Source organism: Colossoma macropomum, unplaced genomic scaffold (assembly GCF_904425465.1).
Source record: "Colossoma macropomum unplaced genomic scaffold, Colossoma_macropomum, whole genome shotgun sequence".
Lineage (NCBI taxonomy): Eukaryota > Metazoa > Chordata > Actinopteri > Characiformes > Serrasalmidae > Colossoma > Colossoma macropomum.
This window is the reverse complement of record NW_023494798.1, coordinates 21,707,177-21,729,495: the sequence shown is the minus strand read 5'-3', so window position 1 is coordinate 21,729,495 and position 22,319 is coordinate 21,707,177. Positions and strand designations below refer to the sequence as shown.

General features: G+C 37.5%; 2 protein-coding genes and 2 long non-coding RNA genes across 4 annotated transcripts; all 4 read left to right on the top strand.

Moving 5' to 3' along the window:
* Positions 1-509: 509 nt before the first annotated feature.
* On the top strand, positions 510-1,489 carry LOC118818230. The gene is made up of 3 exons (XR_005008068.1): positions 510-643; positions 753-829; positions 1,061-1,489. It is a non-coding gene; the product is annotated as an uncharacterized LOC118818230 (long non-coding RNA).
* Positions 1,490-3,638: 2,149 nt separating this feature from the next.
* On the top strand, positions 3,639-6,631 carry LOC118818423. Its single transcript, XR_005008077.1, has 2 exons — positions 3,639-3,805; positions 4,577-6,631. It is a non-coding gene; the product is annotated as an uncharacterized LOC118818423 (long non-coding RNA).
* Positions 6,632-11,447: 4,816 nt separating this feature from the next.
* zgc:77752 (uncharacterized protein LOC393862 homolog) lies at positions 11,448-16,816 on the top strand. Its single transcript, XM_036585568.1, has 11 exons — positions 11,448-11,632; positions 11,766-11,846; positions 12,066-12,184; positions 12,815-12,952; positions 13,630-14,183; positions 14,784-15,032; positions 15,283-15,399; positions 15,532-15,633; positions 16,084-16,164; positions 16,364-16,474; positions 16,697-16,816. The coding sequence occupies exons 1-11, from the start codon at positions 11,454-11,456 to the stop codon at positions 16,814-16,816; spliced, it is 1,851 nt and encodes a 616-aa protein (XP_036441461.1). The 5' UTR covers positions 11,448-11,453.
* Positions 16,817-18,779: 1,963 nt separating this feature from the next.
* Positions 18,780-21,917, top strand: odf3b (outer dense fiber of sperm tails 3B). The gene is made up of 7 exons (XM_036585299.1): positions 18,780-18,873; positions 19,511-19,629; positions 19,734-19,937; positions 20,075-20,176; positions 20,269-20,390; positions 20,467-20,607; positions 21,359-21,917. The coding sequence occupies exons 2-7, from the start codon at positions 19,518-19,520 to the stop codon at positions 21,449-21,451; spliced, it is 774 nt and encodes a 257-aa protein (XP_036441192.1). The 5' UTR covers positions 18,780-18,873; positions 19,511-19,517; the 3' UTR covers positions 21,452-21,917.
* The last annotated feature ends 402 nt before the right edge of the window (positions 21,918-22,319 follow it).

The window sequence follows — 22,319 nt, the reverse complement described above, 5'->3', positions numbered from 1 at the left end:
TATATATATATATATATATATATATATATATATATATATATCCTTGCATTTTTAGTTTTAATTTATAGCTGTGTTATTCAGTACGTGTATTAAATTTATTTTTTTTTTTTACTTTTTTAAGTAATTTTTTAACTCATAGGTCTGGTTTTCTAACCATGGTTAAAGCCTTGGACTAAACTGCAGTACCAGTGTGGAATCACCATCAAAAATTCCTTTTAGTCTGGGATAAGGCTTTATCTGAGTCTGGGAAACTGGATCTTGGAATATTATTGAGGTATTAATCTTAAAACATATTTCGCCATCTGTGTGTGTGCACTTGCACACCTGTGCCAGCAATGGGCGCACCTTAAAGTAGGTGAATTCAGGCTTAGTGCTCCAATAATGGACCAAAGATTGAAGATACGCTTGTTAGTAAGCTAAGCGAAACTTAGGGAGGAGTGGAAAACGAAACTTAGACAGTTGGCCTTGGCATTGTGCCATCTACCTCCCCCTGTGATGTAGGCTGTGGGCGGGAGGATGGAGAGGTTAAATAGAGAGTGGAGAGAGGGGATCGGTCTCTTCTATCCTACAGACTCGTCTGCTGAAGTAGCTGGAGAGAGTTGGCGGAGTGCGGTTCAGCCTGCAGGTTCCTGACGCCTGTGTGGTGAGTGCCCCTGTTATTTTACTTCTTTTTGCTTTGGTTATGTGTAATATGTATAGGACTTTCTCAATAATAAATCACAATAACGATAACTCATCATTATCATCATCAGGCCACCTGAACTCTGGTCAACCTGGGTACTTCTTAAGGATTTCTGGGGCATGTAGCCCACTGCTTGCTTTTTATCTTGTAAGTGACCTTAACCATATGTATTTGACACATATTACTCGACTAAACTCAGGTCAACTGTTTCTTAGTATCACATTAATATGAAATGATGAGCGCATAATTTATATACTGATACAAAATAAAACATAAAATGAAATAAATCCAATTAAATCAGAAACCCTCTGTGTATTGATGTGTAGTCTAACAAGGCTATGATGATGTATAGCTTAAATGGATGTCTCGTCTCTACAGATTTGTGGAGGAGATGAGGAGGAGAACCCAACTGCCAAGGGTTTCGGGCACTCGGGTCCTCTGCCTGTTCTAGTGAGCACTGCGTTGTGGCCTCCTGTCATGAGGACGGGATGGACACCACATGGAGTCACTGGTCATGGTTCAGGGGCCTGCAGTGGACAGCGCCAGGTCTACTCTGACCTGCCAACGAAGCACACGACTCTAGAAGCAACCAACCACAAAACAAAAGCCGACAAGTTCACCCTTTCCCTTTTCCCTTTTGGTCGGCTTCTGGTTGTCTGTTGCTTGGTTGGCAGGTAATGGGGATGGCCTGCTGTAAAACAAACAACAACCCTTTTTTTTCTTTTCTGTTTTGTTGTTCAAGGCTGAGTGCATTTTTCCGATAAAAAACTAAAATAAAATAAAAATTGCAAAAACATGTCAAACATATTCCGTGGTGTTGTGTGTTATTTTTAAAATTAATCCTAGTTTGTTTTGGGTCAGAGACAATGCATATTTTCATATTTTCATGCTTAACTGTTAATCGTGTCACCATGACTAAACACTTATTATATCCATACAAAAATCTCTCTGGGATTGGACATAATTAGAGCTATAAAAATTGTAATAAATTATATTGATAATTGTTTTTGGAAGTGTTAACTGATAAGTGTTATCATCTCATTTTCCTAATAAGTGCTGTCAGTGTTGAAACAGTTAAACAGACAGAGAAAAAAATGCAGATGGAAGGAGGAAGTGTTCTGTGCACATTTCAAGCACAAAGTGGTAGTTTGATGACAGCAGTGGGTAAAGTTGCAGTATTTCAACCAAGAAATCTCAAAGTCATTCCAGATTTCTCATGGTGAATACAATTTTAATGATCACAGAATATTTATTTTGTTTTAAGAAGATAAACCAACAAAAAAGGGAGAATAAATGAACGAAAAGAAGAGAAAAATGCTAGGCAGAAATGAAATGGCTTGTGACCAACATCCTGTTTCTTTTACTCAGAAACCACAACAGAACGCAGAACTGAAAGTAAAAAACAAGGTCATTGAGAAAGGAGACTCTGACCTATCCTCTCTGTCCTATCTTATGCTTAAAAAAAGCAGTTGCTAGAGAACCACACTGACTTGAGGGAATATAGGTGGTTTCCAGAGTTGAAGTCTAAAGGGAGGAGGCAGTGTGTCTCTATGAGTTTCATATAAACCTCATATAAAAACCTGCTCATTAAAAACCTGCTCTGGACCGTAGCCTCAATTCTCTGGTGGAGCCCAACACAAATGGAAATAGAAGCATTAACCAGAACATTACAAACCATAAATGCATTTTGAGAGAGTCCTCTACAATTGCTGACTCACAGCATAGCCACACTAGTAGGTTTAGTATTTCCACCTAAAATATATATATATAAAAAGAGATGTTTTGACCAAAAACACACACTTTTGACCCATGACATGCATTTAAAGCCACCTGTAACATCTAATAGCATATGGATGGTCACACAATGTACTCCAATTGTAAATCTTCATATTATTCAAGAAATTATCTTTGGGCAGGGCGGATCTTCAGGTCTGTCTTGGACCTCCTATGTCTCACTACGTCATGACCTCCAGCTATGCTGCAGGGCTTAGAGGGCCTGTAGTGGACAATAGGAAGTGCACTGTTTTTTAGCAGCTGATTGGTTAGCATTACTGCTACCGCTTGTTTATTTTATAATGTTCAACGAATGCCAAAATCTGTCTGAGAAACAGATATTATTCCCATGAATTCTGAAGTGTACGAAAGCATTTTAACAGCTTAGATCTCTATGCTGGCCGACAAGACCCAATGCACAATCCCATGAAAATCGCACTGCAAATAGAGAAAACACATGCAACTTCAGAAACACTGCAAAGCCAGCCACAACACTACAGCACTGTATGTGTGGTTTCAGTCAGGTACTTCATATACTCACAATTTGTGTCTGCTAGCATACATGCATTTGAGAGATCCTGCTAGTGGGGGTTTCCTCCCTTTCAATGAAGTTATTTGAGCTTCTCCTTGTGAACAGCTTCGTCGTCATTTTAGGCATGCACGTTTTAACCAGTTGACATACAGAGTGATAATTCTCACAATTTACACTCTACAAAAGTCATCTCTTGTTATTATTATACTGCTCCACTTAGATTTGGCCAGTTTGCTAAACGTGAGATTTTTCTCATCTTTAAAAACACATATAACACAAAAGTAACAGAAATTAACAATATGATGTTATGATATACTATTCTGTTGGATTAAGTTGCAGATTACGGTTTTAACAGTTAATCAATTATCTATGCTGGAATACGTCTTTAAATTAACACAGACATTCTGCACAATATCATTGTTTGATTTTAAATTGATTTTAAATGTTTACCAGAGTGCCAAGCCAAAACAACACAAACTGTGACATTGTCTAGTTAACACTGCCCTGCATTTTACAACAGGTAAATAAGATAAAATTGTGCAAAAACAAAAAGAACTTTCCCTTTCCCTTTCCTTTGTGTGGAAACACCCTCTCGAAACTAGAGCTGGTTTTGTTGCTATGATGACAGAGAACCACCCTGTTTTGCTTGGTTATTTGGAATGTAGGTGGTTTCCAGTGTTACAGTCTAAAAGGAGGAGACGCTCTCTGTGTGTTTCATTTCAAACTTTCTCTTTTGAACCTGCTCTGGGCCTTAGCCTCATTTCTCTGCTGGAACACAAGACAAATGGTATCTGAGTCGTAGACAAACAACCATAACGGTGAGTTTTACATTTCATCACAAATATGTTTCATGTACTGAAATTGCTGATTCATTCTAGCCTGTCTGTACAAATAAGGCACCTTTGTTATTGTGCAGACATGCATAATGACTTTATTTTTATAAAAAAAAATACTCTTTATACTCTAATTATTATGAAATATTCTTATGATTTTTACAATGCTCTTGAACAAATCAAAATATGTATAGATGAAATGGGTGAAAACTATGAATATATATTTGTCCATATTTGCATAAGTACACCTATTTAACAAAATAAGTGTAGATTTACTCACTGTAGCTAACAATAAAACACTAAAGTGAAGAATTTTACTGCATACTTAAACATTTTGGATTGCATGTTTACACAATATGGATAGGATATAAAACAACATCTTAAAATCTGTTCATAAGCATGTTTTTTGATTTATCCTGAAATAATAGCACTTTCTGTTAAATAAGCATAAGTGGTGGGACAAAAATAAAGAAAGTAAACAGAGAAAAAATCTGTCCTTTATGTTTTGATGTGTTTCCCCTTCAGAATTCCCTGTGCTCTGCTGTCTGTAAATCTTAGTCAGATCAGGCTGACCATTACTTAATCTCATTAAATATTTATAGGAATTATTATAAAGGGCGACTGGGTTTCATTTCCTACTGATTATGTTTTAACATTTGTTTTTGGCCCTGTTCCTTTTCAAGTTCTTTACATTTGCCAATATTTTTCCATAAACATCAAGTTTTCAGCAAGCGCTGATCTAATATTTGTTTGTAGGCAATGACGGGGAAGGATGAGGATGGTGAAGATGGTGATGATGAAGACAGTGACGATGACGATGATGAAGAAGATGGCTGATGGTCTGCTGCCAAGGGCAGACCACGGGAACGGAACCAATAGGCAAACAATACACATTTGCTGTTTAGCAACGTGTTGATTGTTGATGGTTGAGAGGGAACTCATGGGTCCCGTGATCCTGACAGAACGCCACTGTCAGATTTGCATGCGGTGCTAGGCCTGGTTTGCCTGAGCCTGCTTAAGCACAATGTGCGCTGTTGAATGTACTACAGAGAACTGGAAAAGCTAAGAGCCAGTGAGATGGGCTTGTATATTCTCCACAGATGAATGATCTCATTTGAAAACTGTCTGTATTCCATTGGAAACCAAAAATATATTGTAAAAACTGTACAAATTTGTAACTATATTGCTAGGCCTGCATGTCAGTGAATCAACAAAACTAATGAACCTATGCATTTGTAAAGACTTACACATGTCAATAATTTAAAATGTTTTGAAATCTCCTTTGTAATTCTTTAAAATCTATTTAGGGAAATCATCAGGGAAAATAGACAAGCCTAATTTGTTACTAATGTAACAACAATGGGGCCATTCTGTTCAGAAGGCCACCAACTGGCCAACAAAGAACGGATACCTAATAGTATCTACGTATAGAAACTATGTATTTGTTAAGAATAATACACACAGAAAATAATAAAGAATAAACAGTGCAGTGACAGACTGTTCTAAGGGCAGTATATGTACCACAGAGAACTGTGAAGGCTGAAAGTAGCCAATAAGATGGGCTTGTATATTCTCCACAGATAAATGATCTGACTCAGAATTTATTCATTGCAAAACTGTAATCTGCCCAACTTAAAATGATATAGTAACTGATTACATGGCTTTTCGTGAGTTAACTCAGCTTGAGGACCCCAAAGTTCACATAACTCAAACTTCTTAGTTGAGTTAAAAATTCCCAGTTACTGTTTGTAGGTTTGCAACTCAGTTAGATAAACAAAACTGAATTTGCCTTTTTTCACTCAACCTTCCCACTAGCTGGCACTCCTTCTATCACACAGTCCTATCTGGCATATTTTCCTCTTGGGCTTCTGGATATGGACAGCTATGGTATTGCTGGGATTCAAACTCACAATCTCTTGATGTTGGGATGAATTATTAGACAGCTGCACCACAGGAGACAATACCATGCTTTAAAGTTAAAACAGATATTTTCTCCAGTGTTAAACATTTGTAGACACAAAATTTGAGTTGCTTCATGTGTTTCTGAGTGGTGCAGTGGACTAAGCCGTCACCCCAACAGGAGGTTGTGAATTTGAGCCCCAGCAATGCAGTGGCCATCTGTAAGTACGTATCCAAGAGGAAAAATGTCTAGCAGGATTGTGTGATGGAAAGAGTCCTGGCTAGTGGGGGAGTTCAATATAAAAAAACAAGTTCATTTTATTCACCTAACTGAGATGCAGAACTAAAAAATGAAGGGAACTTTTGACTCAATTAAGAAGTTTGAGTTGGGTGAACTCTTGTGTCACTCAAGTTGAGTCAACTCAAGAAAAGCCATGTAAACTATATCATTTTGAGTTGAGCCGACCTCTCATTTTTAACAGTGTAGCTCACTCAGATTTCATACAATTATTATTTAAATATCTACCATGTTACAGTTTTTCTATAATGCTATAAAACCTCTCTGATTCCCTTAATAATGAAAATCTACTTAGAGAAAAATATTAGGGAAAATAGACAAGCCTAATTTGTAAAAAATGTAAAAATGGGCCCAAGCTGTTCATTTGACCAGTAAAGAGCCAAGTCTGGTAGAGAGCATCTCCTCTTTACACGATTATTGTGTATTTTACATTGTCTAATATCAGTATGGAGTTATGAACTACTACTGAACTATATGTTATTTTCTCTTGTTATTTAAGGACTGTCAATGTTTAAGGACTTTGGTAACATGTTCTTTTATAATAATTTTGATTCCAGTTCCACAGACAATACTGTAGACTTGTTTAATGATGTTTTTTTTAAAAAACATCATTACAAAAAAAAAACCTGTAAAAACTATTGGTCATTCCGTATTGGACTTGGTTATGTGACCAAAGGGCCATCAGAGGTTGGCTGGTCTGGTTGTACACTTTAAAACACAGGTGGATGTTTAGATGTTTCCATGAGATTTTTTTGACAGTATGCAAAAGACTGAACACCCCCGGTCAAATTACATGCTTTGATTATTTTCTACATGAAAATAAAATAAGAAAATAGTACACCCTCTACATGGAATTGACCTTTTGGCATTTTTAAATTTGGTATTTTTTCAAATGTTTTTAAATTTGGGCAATTTTTCTTGCACAGTTTCTATTTATGTGCTGAGTTTGACAATTTGGGGAAAAAACAAAACATAAAATACAAAATGTGCCGTTACTTTTGTATTTTGTGTTTTTCCCAGTTTGTTAAATTCAGCAAATACATAGTAATTATGCATTAAAATGTGCAGAAGTATGTAATTTGACCAGGGGCACCCAAACTTTTGCATAGGACTGTACCTCTGTTTTACAGTGTATGCTCAGAGAGAAGCTTCCTTCTAAACTGACTGACATCTGATGGGGTCACAAGGAAATTCCCTTTTCTCTTTTGTTTTCTTTTTATGTTTCGACTGTGCTGATGAAGTTTAGTGTATAGGTGTCTTTCTAATCTTTATCTTATCTGTTTTAAATCATGATAAAAACTTTATATAAACATTTGTGCCTCTTGCTGTGTCATACTACATTTCCAGTGTTTTGACAATTTTTGACAAGAATTCACTTGTCAAAGTTAGCAATAAATTAGAAGTAATATATATATATGCATGTTTTTTACACGGGCATAGGTGAGGTCCACTTATAATGGTATCTGTGTAGATTTAGAGGTTAAACCATCTTCCTACCTCTCTTTATGCCTTACAATTAAACATGCTGTAAAACAAAATTTTGGGTGTCCCTGGCCACATTACAATGATAATTAGTGCACACCCCAAAAGACATTTCTGCACATTTTAATGCACATTTTTATTGTTATGAATTTATGAATGCACAATTATTATTTTATTATTATATCATTTGTTTGTTAAAGAAAGCATTTTGTTAAGAAAAAAAAATTGGCTATGCAAAAGTTATGACACATTTTATATTTTAGATTTCATTTTTTATTTTGTTGTTTATGCTTTATGATTTTTTTCCAGTATGATAAACCAGAAATTGTGCACTAAAATTTGTGGAAAATGCCATATTAAAGTGTGTTCTCTGTAGAGGATGTATTAACTTATTTTCACTTGGCAACAACAAAACATGTAATTTGACTGAGGGTGTTCAAACGTTTGCAAACAACTGTATGTAATATGTAAATGACTTCTGTTCTGATTGGCTGCCTTGTATTGTGCCTCATTCAAAGCCATTGGAACTGAAACCCTTTTTATAACTTCAGCTTAAATTCAGCTGTATGGACATACTACATCAATTTTTTAGATTTGGCTTCCCATAGTATGGACCCTTTAAGACACTGTAATTACACATTAAAACTATTGGTTGTAACACCAGTGTTAAATAAACACCTGCAGAGCACATATGGATGACGCAAAACACATTATGGACCACTTTCAAAAAAATGTTTTTTCATGATATGAAGTTTTGAGAGTTATGCTATATTATGGTTATTACTATGTTTATTGGATAAATAGAAAAGTATTTTTCGACAGAAGTCATCAGCCTTTATTTACATAAACTCATTATACCCTAAAAGTGTTACAAATAGATAGTGTTTTGAAATGACACCTTTCACATACTGTGACTTAATTTAATGCTTACTGTGAACAGTTAACATACAATTTCAAAACATTTCTGAGATTCATACCAAGCGCATTTAGAAACAAAATAGATTTATTCTTTCTTTGTGCACTTTTCCTTCAGCATGAACGCAGTGTTTCTCACTTCTTCCTCCCCATGAACAGAACCCACTGGCATAACTCAGTTAAACCAGTTTAGCAACACACATCATTGAGATTTACTATTACATGTTTTGTTTCTTTGCTTGTTTTGAGTCTGTGTCCTTTACTGACGTTAACTATGGAGGGTCTGGTATTACAACGCTGTCATAAAGAGTAGATCCATGACTCAGTATCTTGTTTTTTTTCTTGATGTAATATCTATTAAAAATGAAAATAACCTTTTAAGCCACAGATCATTTTCTGTAATTTCCTTACTAGTATTTGGGTCTCCATTAGCAAAGGAGATTAAGGCATTATGCTGTATTCATCCATAATGAATGAAAGAGCTGAAATTGAACAGATTTTTATGGCAAATATTGTGCAGAACGTAGTTGTCTAAGGGTGAGCCACATGCACTTTGAATAAAAAAATATTCTAGGATTCTTCCATGACAGTCAGTGCCTTGTAGTAGAGACAGAAACCTGCTAATAAGTGTTTATATATATTGTTTCAAAGTTCAACATTAACATAGTGCATGATTAATGTATCGCAAATAGAAAAGATGAGTCAAATGTGGATACATGAGGTGAAACTCAACTTCTAACCTGGGGCAATGGACAGAGTAGAATCCTAAGTGGTGCAAAATGTATAGGTACAGAGCCCCGCTGGTGACATCCTGTATAAATAAAAATAATCCGCGGCCATGACTTAGTAAGGCGTGGGAACAAGATAATTAAGTTGTGGCCACGCATTAGAATCTCGGTCCCAAGTGTTAATAAGGCCACGCATTATTTTCATTTATATGGGATGTCACCAGTGGGCCTCCGTATATAGGTGCCCCTCTTAGCTGTTACCAGGTGGTACAATTAAGCAAGTAGCTCTAGGGAGTACACCCCTAACACAGGAGATATAACCTCTTGTAAACTGAGTTCAGTGTGGTGCAGAGGGGTACTTCACAAAGTAGGAATTCTCACTTAGGATGATAACTTAGGCCACAAAAACAAAAAACAAAAACAAAAATACCTGCCCAATAGGAGAAGAGCTAAGGAATATTCTTATTAGACAATCCTCAACTTTTAGTTGTAAGTTTTGCTTTTGTTCAACATTAATAACTTGTTGTTTTCTCCATATTTCCTTTGTAAATTTCATTGTTTTCTCCATCCCATCACAAAAAACAGACAGAGAAAACATTTTCATGATTGTTTTTTGCAATAATCACAGAAAAATCACGTAATTTACTGTTGAAAGACTGATGTCAGAAGGTCTAAGCTTGATAGCAGACAGTATGACCACCAAACTTGATCCTGGAGATCTACATTCCTACAGACTTCAACTCCAACTCTAATTGATCCCAGTAGACCAACCTAATTATTGCCTTCAAAAGTCCTTGATAAGCTGAATGAGGTGTGTTAGATTTGAGTTGCAGATGAAATCTGCAGGAGGGTAGATCTTCAGGAGGAGAGTTGGTGGGTAAGAGCAATATATAATTTGACCTGTGGAGGAAAGAAAAAAATGTGATTTTGTGACATGAAAAAAATGTAATTAGCATGTCCACTTGGCACCAATCTCATTAAAAGATTTTCAGGTATTACTTACTTGTTTTCTGTCCCATTTAAATCTTTGTGTATGTTGATTACTGGCACTAGCATAGCTTTAGCAAGACATCAAAATAGTGAAAGTCAACATCCAGGAAGAGCATAGTATATTCAAAGCAAGAGAGCTTGTGCACTGGACAATAAACTATCATGGTTTGTCCATCATGCAAAACACCAGATAGTACCTGCTGGTGAGGATCTGTAGTAGATCACCATTAATCTGCAAATTTACAAATTAATGTACTTCAAATGCTTCATATGAATAAATTCTACTGTCTTTGTGTTACAGTCAAAAGCCTTTGTAGGTGAGGAGACTACACTGCTTTGTGGTGGAGCATTAAACATGTAGCCATTTGGTACAAAGTGTGCGCCTGCCCAGCCATCATGATAAACAGTTATGACCTCAGAGCTACATTGGGTAATAAAGCTACCTGCATGGTATGGCAGCTTATTTGGGTACAAAAAGATGTTCTTAATCTGAGGTACAAGATTACTCAGGCTAATTCCTGAGTCATCAGTCGACAAATGAATACTCATCATCTTCTGTCATGTTTATTAGTCAACATATTTATTAGGTTATTACACCATGTCTAAAGGCTTCAAAATGGCGGATGAACACATATGGGAGTTCTCAGGTCGTGTTATATAATTAGGCTTTCTATGATTTGTGAATGTCTTTGCCCTAATGTGTTTATGAGTTAATAAGGATTAGAGAGCTTTGAAGCTAGGTCAGCCAAACATGCGCCTGCAGCATGGCAGTGTGGGATTACCTTTACTTATTCCTCATGCATGCATGTAAACTGCACACATTTAGCGACACACATGGGACGAAAGACAGGTAAGTTAGATATGTGTTTTATTGAAATTTATTGTATGATTTAATAAGATAATGATATAGAAAGGTCCAAAGCTTAATATGAAGGTCAAATAATTTTGCTGATATTTTAATGAATCTCCAAATGCTGGTAAATGTAGTTCACATACAGTCCACATTTGGTAGCTGCAAAAGTTGCATGCATTAGTTTTTGGGAAAGGCTGGATCTTTATGTGCTAGTGCTAATTCAAGTCTGTGAGTGTCATCCTACCTCTAACATGAAACCATTTTTCTCTCCTCTTCAGCTAATTCAGCCTCCAGAAATGCTTTAAAGTAGTTATCACTGCTCATTCCTCATCAAACAGCTGATAAATTTTAAGTTTGCACTGCACAGTCTTACCTAACCTGTGCCCTGTAGTTTAGCTTGCTATCATTAGCTTGCTAATTGTCATCTACCTCCATTCTCCTGGCCTTTATCCACTTCTGTTCTGTACTATGACTCCACTGGTTCCAGTGCCAAAGCCCTCTTACTCCCAGGCCAGGGAGAACCTGGTAAAGGCTATTCCCCCTAAAATCATCTGCCTGCTGGCGTGTGGGGGGAGGGACTGCCGCTATGAGGGTCCTGCATGCTGGAGACCCAGCCAACAGGCCATTAAGGGCCTTTTCTCCAGCTGGTGAGGCTGCTATTTTGCTGTTTTTCAGACTAAAGTCAAATGCTATAAAGAGTACTTTAAAAAAGGCAATAATATTGTAGGTTTAGTTATTAGAATGGCTATGCTGTAAATTACCATATTTACTTTTTTCAAGGGTGACTGATGACATTGTTGCCATGGCACGACCATCTACCGATCTCATTAAAAGATACAACATATTAGAACAGTTTAAAAAGTGAGTTTTTCATCATATTTACTGCTGATTTAAGTTTTTGGCTGGGAACGTAATGCACACAGTAAAAACATGCATATTCTGCTCTCATGATAAGTTTACTTTTGGGGCTGGGAGGTAAATGCTCTGTGAATATTTAAAGCTTATTAAAATAAGTAATGACTTTTTGTATATGTGTTTATCTGTGTGTGTGTGTGTGTGTGTGTGTGTGTGCACTCATAGGTTAAATATTAAGTCCATCATTAATATGCAGCTCCCCGGGGAACATGATCACTGTGGCCCTGACCTGGAGCCGGACAGTGGTTTCACCTATTCACCACAGATCTTCATGGAGAATCAGAGTGAGTCACACACACAAACAGAGAGATTTGTTTCATACAATGTCATGCATACAGAACTGTACATACAGTCATATGCGAAAGTGTAAAAAAAGGCATCTCTGGCGTTTTGTTGATTTTGTAAGTGAAAATAGCACATTCTCTACGTAGAACACACATCTGCACATTCTAATGCACAATTACTGTTTATCTGCTGAATTTAATATACTGGTGAAAAAAAAAAACTAGAATGTGGCCTATGCAAAAGTTCAAGCAATATTTTGTATTTGCAATATTTTTTAGAAATTGTGCATTAAAATTAGCAGAAAAATGCCATATTTAAGTATGTTCCCTGTGGAGGATCTGTTTTGCATATGACTGTATGTCCCATATGTATTATACTTTATATAGGTAAGAATTATCTAAGCCTAAACCTAACTCTAAATTTTCCCTCAGTAAACAAAAACAAATGATTTATCCTTGTCAGTTTTTAATGAAATATTCAGCTTTTGAAATAAGCACTAACAAAGTTAGGGTAGCCCTGTTTTTCTTTGGTTTTCCTACAAATGTAGCACGTTTTTGTCTGGAAAATGTATGATAACAAACACATTCTCTTTTTTATAGTGACCTATGCTATTGCTCTTCTCTGTTCAGTTTACTTCTATAACTTTGGCATGACTGATTTTGGCGTTTCATCTATGATTGGGATGCTGGACGCAGTGAAAGTCCTGGCCTTCTCTGTGGAGGAAGGCAAAGTGGCTGTGCACTGCCATGCTGGACTGGGCAGAACAGGCAAGTTTCAAGTTCACATGGAGAACCTATTCAGCTGTAGCATGTCTTTTTAGGCTCACAGACCTAAGAAACAAACAATTAAGTAAGTAAGCAATAGGGTTTATAAGTGTATTGTGTTGTTATTGCAATACAAAAATGTGACAATGTGCATTGTGGAGAATAGACATTCTATAAATTATAGCAGGGGTTCTTAACCTTTTTTCACAGTGTGATCCTTTTTTGGGGTTAAAAATATTTCTCGACCCCCAATTTTGCCAATCCACCCCTGCTCACCACCAGTATACACATTAAAAATAACAGAAGATTAATCAAATAATAAGTCTGCTCACTTAATGGGCCTGTTAGCACTTTGCCACAAACCACAAATCTTTAGCCTGGCACTGGAATAATGCTTCAAGTTCAGCAGTCAGTCAAGACCCTCCCTCAGCTCACCCAAAAGAAATTCATAATCAACAGTAGACTGTCTTCCATTATCTGTAAGTGCAGCCATTCAGCAGAGCTTGTGTCCACTTGTCAACATAATTTTCTCTTGTTTGATAAGTCATATTTTTGTAGCACCACTCTCGTGACCCCCCTTGAACTACCAGGTTAAGAAATCACCAGCATGTTTAATAGTAAGCTGTGTAACAATATGGATATGGAAATAATGATTTCTACTCTCCTATGTAACCCTGCAGGAGTGTTGATTGCATGCTACTTGATCTACACATTGAGAATCAGTGCCAGCGAGGCCATTCACTATGTACGAATCAAAAGGCCCCGGTCAATTCAGACCCGTGCACAGATCAATTTGGTGTTTGACTTTGCCAGACTACTGGGCTCCCAGTTAGCACAGTATCCATGCCTGAGCATGCGGCATGGTGCAGCCTTCAGCCTGAGGCAGTATCTCCAGCGCCAGGCCCTGCTGCTCCACGGGGAAGAGGCCCGCTCCCTCGCACACACCCCCAAGATCCTGCATATTCTGTGCAGCTTGCTGACAGCCATTGCACAGGGAACTCCCAGTCCTCCAGAAGTGCAAGTTCACCTAGAGAGGAAGGCGGCAATTTTAGCGCTCCAGGGGGATGTAAGGGACACGCTGGTGCTGCATAGGTATCTGCCTGTCCTGACGGAGGGAGAAGGCTCTGTCTCTTCATGGGATGAGCCTTTTGGATTCTTAGAGCGGAAGAGGGCAGTCCTTCTGAACAAGCGCAGTTACAGCGAGTCAGACCTCAGCAAAGTTACACTGAATAAGGTGAGAAATCGAATCCTTTAAATCAGGGCGTCCGCATTAGACCAGGTCCTGGTCTAGAGTCCAGAGTCCAGCACTGTTGAGTGATTTCCCTGCTCCAACACACCTGCTATACCAATAATGAAGCATTAGTTGCATTAAATGTTTTTTGAACAGTAAAATCATACCAGCAAACCATGCTGGACTCTGGCTCCCTAAGGACACCTGGTGGAAATGAACAAGATTACAACAAAAGAAAGATAAACAGATGTGTCCAATGACATTTTACATGTTTATATGTTTAAAAAATGTAGCTTTGTGCTATGGAACAATGTTACAGCGTAAGACATTAAAGGGCCCATGTCCTATTTTTTCTTTTATTTTTGTGGTTTTATTTATTTTTTGTAACATTAAAAAAACTGCCGCTTCAAAGCAGGCTTTTTATATGCTGTGTGGACTGAAGAGTGAATTATACATCACAAAATTTTACAATTAAAAAATAAGGAAATTTTTTTTTTCCCAGGATATGGGCCCTTAAAAATAAGAGTACAGATTGACTTACACTCTGCCCAAACTCATTTTCATTTCTTAATCATACCAGAGTTTTGTCCTTTTGTTCTCCAGGATTTTGGGTTCATACAGTGCTCCACATCATTTACAGATGATGGCAAAGTCTGCAATGGAACTATTACTCATTTAAGAGAACAGAGATCAACAAATCCTGCCATCAACATCTTGATGAAGGAATCCAGTAGTGCACCAGACAGATACACACCATCAAGTCCTCGCTTGTACGACAGCAGCACTGCTAAGAGGGCAAAGTCCACAATGAAGAAAGCTCAACCTTTCCCAAAATTCAGCTCCACTATAGAGGTGAGCTTACATTTATTTCTGAAAGAACAGTTCCACCAATCTTTTAAAAAAATTTTTATTATATTATATATTTCTTATATTATACTTGTGCATGAGCCATCCACAGGCATTCCCTGACAAATAAAGAACAGTGGATACTGAAGATGCTTATTAAGTAAAATATCAGTATATATCAGACAATGTCATGAAATAGGTTTGTTTTTTGTTGCATTATATTTAACCTCAGTGCATCTTTTTTTTACTTTCAAAGCTTTGCAAAAATCATGAATCAGGAAAAGTATCATTAGCATCGAGAATGGTTGCTGAAGCAATGGCTCAACAAGATCCACCAGGAGACAAAATACTGCAAAAGGCTGCACAATTACAGGTCAGATTTTGTTCATTACATGAGTTATGCAGTAAGCGAAGCTACAGATAGTTAATTATTTGAGGCTTTTGTTTCTAATGTAAACACTGACTGGGTTTTCTAACAGTGTGTATACTCTCTATTATTGCTCAGGATGAACTGAATGTCAATGCATATGGATGGGCCATGCTAGCCATGGAGACAGACCCAAAAGTTCTGAGTACTCTGATGTGGACGTGGTTTGAAAAACTAAAGGTCAATAATCAAATGGGCTAGTATAGAAACTCAGTAGTACGCCACAGTATCTAATCGGTATTATACAAAAAGGAAAGGAATAGTTCACAAAAAAAAGTTCACAATTTTTCACTTACCCTAAATATACTTAACTGGCCAACACACATTTAGTGTCTTACAGCAGAGCTACAAGCCTAATATAGAAGAGATTTATGTGACATATTTGGGTAATGTAGATGTAATGTTTCATTACTTGCTAGCTACATTAGCTTCATAGCTCCAATGGAAAACTAAAGAAATAAACTTCAGACACCAAACATGTTTTGGCTAATCAACTGCATTAGGGTAAGCAGAAAACAGTGTGAATTTGCTTTTTTGGTGAACCATGCTTTTGAAATATTGATACCTTGGTTCAGCTTTGCTAAGTAACTGTAAAAGCTGTTTTCAAACTGGTGCTGTGTGTGTTAACAGGATCCCATTCTGAGTGCAGATGACGTAGATAAGCTATGTACAAACACACCTGGTCAAAATCCCCTTAAAACGCTGCACAAGGTGAGAGCCTGACCTGAACAACACTCTGTACAGACCTATCTTTATTGATTATCAGATGTTTACTGATTGTTGATTATTACCTGTCTGTAAGATGTATATGATACTGTAAAACTGATGAAGACAAAGTGGTTTAAATGACCAAATCATAATAGCAAAACTACGCTTCTTCCGTGTGTTTGTACATCCGTATGTGTTTCAGTCTCAGCGTAGCACTGTGTGTTGTTTGCTGGGCTGTGTGGGTCAGGTGACGGCTCACTGTCCACAAACTGAAAATGCCATCCTGCAGAGGCTTATACGAGCTCTGACCAGGGTAGGAATCTGTGTGTGTTAATAAATCTGTGTATATGTGTGAGAGTTCATTTAATCAAGCATATCTAGATATGTAGACTGTGCATGTTATAATAGTGCGCCAGCCTATACATAATGTTCATTTGAAAAGAAGAATCTGTGCTATTAGATTTAATAAGTATGAATTTTAAAAACTAGCACAGACGTATGCAATAATTTATCTGCTTGTTTGCCTGTGTGACAGCGCCCTCCAGAGGAGATAGCGAGTTCTGGTGCTCTGCTGAAGGTGTTGAGAGCTACAGTGAGAGAGCTGCAGTGTGTTCGCCCAGCCACAGCGAGCCCTACAACCCACAAGAGCTCTTAAAAGTCCTCTGATTTAATAAGGAAATAAAGAAAACTATTTACAAAGATGACGTATCTTCATTTGTTCACTGATGATTTAGATGTGAATGCGTTATACATGTTCTTGTATAACCTTTGAAACTTTGGAAGCCCCAAATAGAGTAAGGTCATTGGCTGAAGTAAATAATTAATAAATTAGAATATAGATCTATCAGCAGTATTATTTACCTTATACGTGCCTAGTAGAAGGTTGAATTAGGCTATTCACATACACTCAAATAAATATAATACTGTAGTATTCAAAGCTATTAAAAGAGACAGCTTTTGCACAAGCCGTGGAACTTTATTCTCCAGCTGTTGTTGGCCACAGCCACGCCGTACATAAGCAAAGCTTTTCTGACTCAGTTCATGCCTCTCTCCCCTCTCTTTCTCTCTCTCTCTCTCTAAACTCATGCACACTCCACACACCCCTGGGCAGTTCCTAGCCCTGCCCTCTACAAGAGCAAAATGGACCACATGCAATAAAGGCTAGAGAACAAACAACTTAAAACTAGCATGCAATATTTTTGATGAAAGCTGTAATAACAGCAAGTGTTGACATTAACAGAACCAAGCAAAATTAAATAAAAAAGGAATTACGAATTAGGTGAGCGCGGGGAACAACCTAACGCAGGGCACAATTTAATACAGACTTTTTACATTGTATAAGAAGATCAAGCAGCTTGTGCTTCTGGCCACATTGCCACATTTCCTAGTCATGTTCTCCTATAAAAATTCAGAGTGATTCATCAGTGTTTTAAAGAGATCTGTGCCAAAGAGTGTTTTCAGGGCAGGCAAAAAGATTTTTTTTGGTTACTAAACTGCTGTATAAATCATACAATCCAAGCCTATATTACTTTACTCACCATCTTGTTTTCTACAAGCTCACAGCAAGTGCTAGTTAGGCCTAAGCACAGCCTCTGTACTGCAGGATTAGTTGTTACACTGTGTTACAACTAAGCCACCTTTAGTAAACAAAGACAAATAAAGCAAATTTTGCCTTTTTGTTCCATATGTTTACACAGATTTTAAGATGAAAAAGAGAAAACCTCTGAAAACAGGGATTTTCATCTACTTTATTAGTACCTTTCAGATGTGAGTATTTTGGTTTTACATAAGTATATGAATGAAATTGACAACAGTTGTTAAAACTGTAAATATTCAGAAATAATGGGCCATATTTTACTGATTAGTGATGTTTTTTATTTATTGTCCTACACTGGACAAAAATACATTTGTCATTGTTTTACACATAGTCTCATGGCAGGTTTTTATATATCTAATTTGATGTGTGTGTGTGTGTGAATCTATCAGTTGAGCTGTCTGTCTAATATATAATACAGACAATATATCATGCAGTGTGGTTTGAAAATATGTTTGTTTCTTGCAACATAGAATTATATTAAATTAACTTTGTTTATCAGACTTTTCTAACAAGTGTTACAACAAACCCCCTGTCTGTTACAGTTAACCCCACCCATGGGCTAAATTGTAACATTGCGCTTCCCATCATTTTCAGTGGAATTGTACATGAATGGTAGGTGCTAAAAACAAAGATCAAGTGTTAGTTTGTAGCAGAGATTTATATGTTGCTTGTATACAATTATGATTACAATTAAAATTATTCAACAAAACCCAAAAAGTGTTAGCTTGTCCCCCACTCTCCCCTAAATGTGAATTTTCATTCAAATTCATCATTTTTTAAAATAATGAATTAAATGTAGCTGAACTGCACCCATGTCCAAGTTGCAGTTTCTACCCCTTGAAGCCCACTTCAAAACTCAGAAAACCCCAAATCGGTCAAATTTCTTTGAGTAAACAGAGCTGAGCATAACGCGCCTATTCACGTATCAAGTAAATTTAAAGCATTGTTTCTTTTCAGTGAACATTTAGTCGCGTTCCAAACTCTATCGCTATGGTGACGCGTCGTCATAGTGAGAGAGGAAAACAAGTGGACAATCACAGCTGAGCGTTTGATCCACTGCACGTGCTCTCCTCGAGGGCCCCGAGCTGCACAGTGTTCTGAACCGAGAGCAACAGGTGCGAGATTTATAGCCTTTCTCTGCTTCAGTCATCCACCAATCTGCTTCTGTGACTCTTTTTTCACAACAAAGTACAATTAACACGAGTTATATGGTCTGTTAGGACAGGCTGTTTGAGTTAGAACAGTTCAGAATAGCCTTCCGCTGATCTTTGTTGTTTTGCTGGAGTTGACGACTGTAAATAGCTGAAAATATTCACTTAGGTTTTTCACTTAGCGACGGTTTTCATCGCAGTTTTAAGTGTGGTAGCCGTTGGCTAACAGCGTTATGTTTATGGTAACTGCTATTTTTCTGACTGACCGGGAGTCTAATCTGAATATAATCCACCCTGAGCTGAATGTAATATTATTTATTGGTGTAAATTCCTCACATTAGTAACGTTACAGCTGTTTCAGGGCAGCTCTGTTAGAATTTTCTCGGACTTGTACACTTAATCGCGCGCTGGAATTGCGTTGCTGTGGTAACGTGGTGCTCATTGGTGAACTATTATTTCGCAATAGTATGATGATGCCATAGTGTGGCTGTTTTGTCTGAATATAAAATACTTCCACAGCTGATTTAAGAGGGACACCTATGACAGAAGTTTAACGTTTTTAAATAATAAGATTTATGTTTGTAATGTTTGACTCCTGCAGAACAAGTATGTCAACTGAGGAAGTCTGGGTGGGTGCCTGGAGGCCCCACAGGCCGAGGGGTCCAATTGCTGCAATGTACAGCAGCCCAGGGCCCAAATATGCGCTTCCAGGAGTTACAGGTAACCAACAGAACAGCAGAAATGAAAACAGCCTTGGAACTTCTGGTGGCCTTTATTGCCATTTTGCCAAATTATTCTTGTACGCACTTTTGTTCGTCAATCAGGTTTAAATTATCATGACCCACGGAAGTGGAAAGCTCCAGCATTCAGTTTTGGCACGCGCCATAGGCAGTTCAGCTCCAGCTGTTCACCAGGACCTGGCTACCTTGTTCCCTCTAATATTACAAGAGCTGGACGGGACGGAACCCCAGCTTATTCACTGTACAGTAGACCCAAAGACCCTCTACTTTTCCAGACCCCTGGACCAGGTAGGACACAATATAAAATAGAGTTTACAGAAAACCCCAATTTGCTTTACAATTTGCTTGTAAAAAATGCCACATCATTTCTATAGATACAAATAAATGTAAATACAGTAAAAACCGATGTCTTTTATGCTTTGCAGGGAGATATTCCCCTGAGAAAGCAGGGACAATGACCTATTATTCCGCCCCTGCATATTCACTGTCAGCTAGAAGCAAAGAGTTTCGCAATGACCAGACACCAGGTAAATACTAACCTTCAGAACTATAATATAGCGAGTGCTGTGGAACCCTGCCTCATCCTATAATGTGAACTGATGCTGTCTTTTGAATCCAGGGCCTGCTGCTTATATGCTGCCTTCAGTGCTAGGACCAAACACTGTGAATAAATCATCTGCCCCGAACTTTTCCCTCACCGGCCGTAGCAAGATAGGCAGCTTCCATGAGGACCTGCAGAAGGTGAGAGCTAACTCTGAAGGTGGACTATATTGGCTTCTTGAGAAGAGACGATAATAAGTTCCTGTGTTTCTCTCAGACTCCAGGTCCAGGGACATACAGAAGTGTGGATCCAGCTGTGTACAGACACAAGCCTCCTCAGTATAGCATGACTGGCCGCAACAACATGCCTGGTGACACAACCAAGAAACCAGGACCTGGAGCTCATCATCCAGAGCAGGTCAGATATAGGGTCATATGCATGCTGTATTACATATTGTCGCTGCCCAAAAAATGTAACTTTACAGGAGATGGCAAATATTATGTTTACCTTTAATTTTGAAGCATTCATCACAAAAGTTTCACGCAATGTAAAGGACAGCTGCTGTGTTCAAGTGACATCGAAAAATAAAAATGGGAAAAAATGGAGATAAATGTTTTGTTTTGTTTTTGGGTAGTGACAATATGTATCTATGCAATAAAAGATTTAAGCCTAACTAAATGTAACACTAATCTTAAGAAATGTTGTTGCCCTTTTAAAAAAAAGAATGTAGCTTATATTTCCATTTTAATTTTATGCATGTAGCAATTTGCGTAAGTTTGGCTTCTCTGAGGTTCCCATTACCTCTTGATAAGAAAAGTATTTGTTTTTTTACTTTTTTATTTTATGTGAGGGAATCTGTCATACCTCACAACATTCATGCATAAATGCATTCCTTTTAAAAACATACAAACAAAAAAACAACAACAAAAAAAATGTTTGTGACATTTCAGGTATCGGTAAACAATTTTTCACTAAAGTTGAACAGAAAAAAGTTTTTTTCCATAGCCTACAATGAGAAACTTTTTGAAGCGTTACAACATCTTTCAGAAAAAATCCTTTGGATGGACTTGAAGCTATTGTAGGTTCCTCCTGTTTTCACACACACACACATATCTTAAAGGCATTTATAACTAATCTTTTAAAGACTGATGGGTTTCTGTCTCCATAGGTGACCTTCACACAACTCAAAGCTCCCAGCTTCTCCTTCGGTGTCCGCCACTCTGAGTTCATTGCACCACTGATTGTGAACATCACCGATTAACTCAGCCTTTTCCCTAATCTCATAATAAAGAGTGCTCTGTTATGCAGTGAAGACTGTTACTAAAAAATTCTCAGTACTGCTATTAAAGTATGTAAAGCCTTCAACAAGAGAAGCCACAGCAAGGCAGCTTTATCACCTGAACTGAGCCAAAGCAGTTATGCTGAGAGTGAGACTTGAAATCCTGACAGAGGTTGTTGACAAACTTAGAAAATGTTTTAAATGGTGTGAAGATTAGACTGCAGATGATACCCACCAAATTATGAATCCAGTATTCTAGTAGAACAGAACTGACCATGTCTAGAGCACTTTGTCAGGATGAGGAATTTGAAGAATAGAAACACAAATTAAACTTACCCTAGTCCAACAACAGAATCAGCTGTTGTCCTTAAAATTCAGACTGTTCTTCAACAAACAGTGAAAAATATATATATATCAGGCATAAAATTGTGTCCTTGTTTCTACGCTCATTGTCCATTTTATCAGTTCCACTTACCATATAGGTGCACTTAGTAGTTCTACAATTACAGACTGTAGTTTGTCTGTTTCTCTGCATACTTTGTTAGCCCCCTTTTACCCTGTTCTTCAGTGGTCAGGACCCCCATGGACCCTCACAGAGCAGGTACTATTTGGGTGGTGGATCATTCTTAGCACTGCAGTAACACTGATGTGGTTTTAGAGTGTTAGTGTGTGTTGTGCTGAGAATGACTTAATGGGATTCATGGGATTCATTCAAAAGACTATTAAAGCAAAACCAGATATTAGGCAAGGTGCTAGTTTTATATAGTAATAGAAAATGTGAGGATGTGAGAATTAATCACATAAAATGCACTGTTGAATAAGTACTTTATTTAATATAACTGCTAAAATT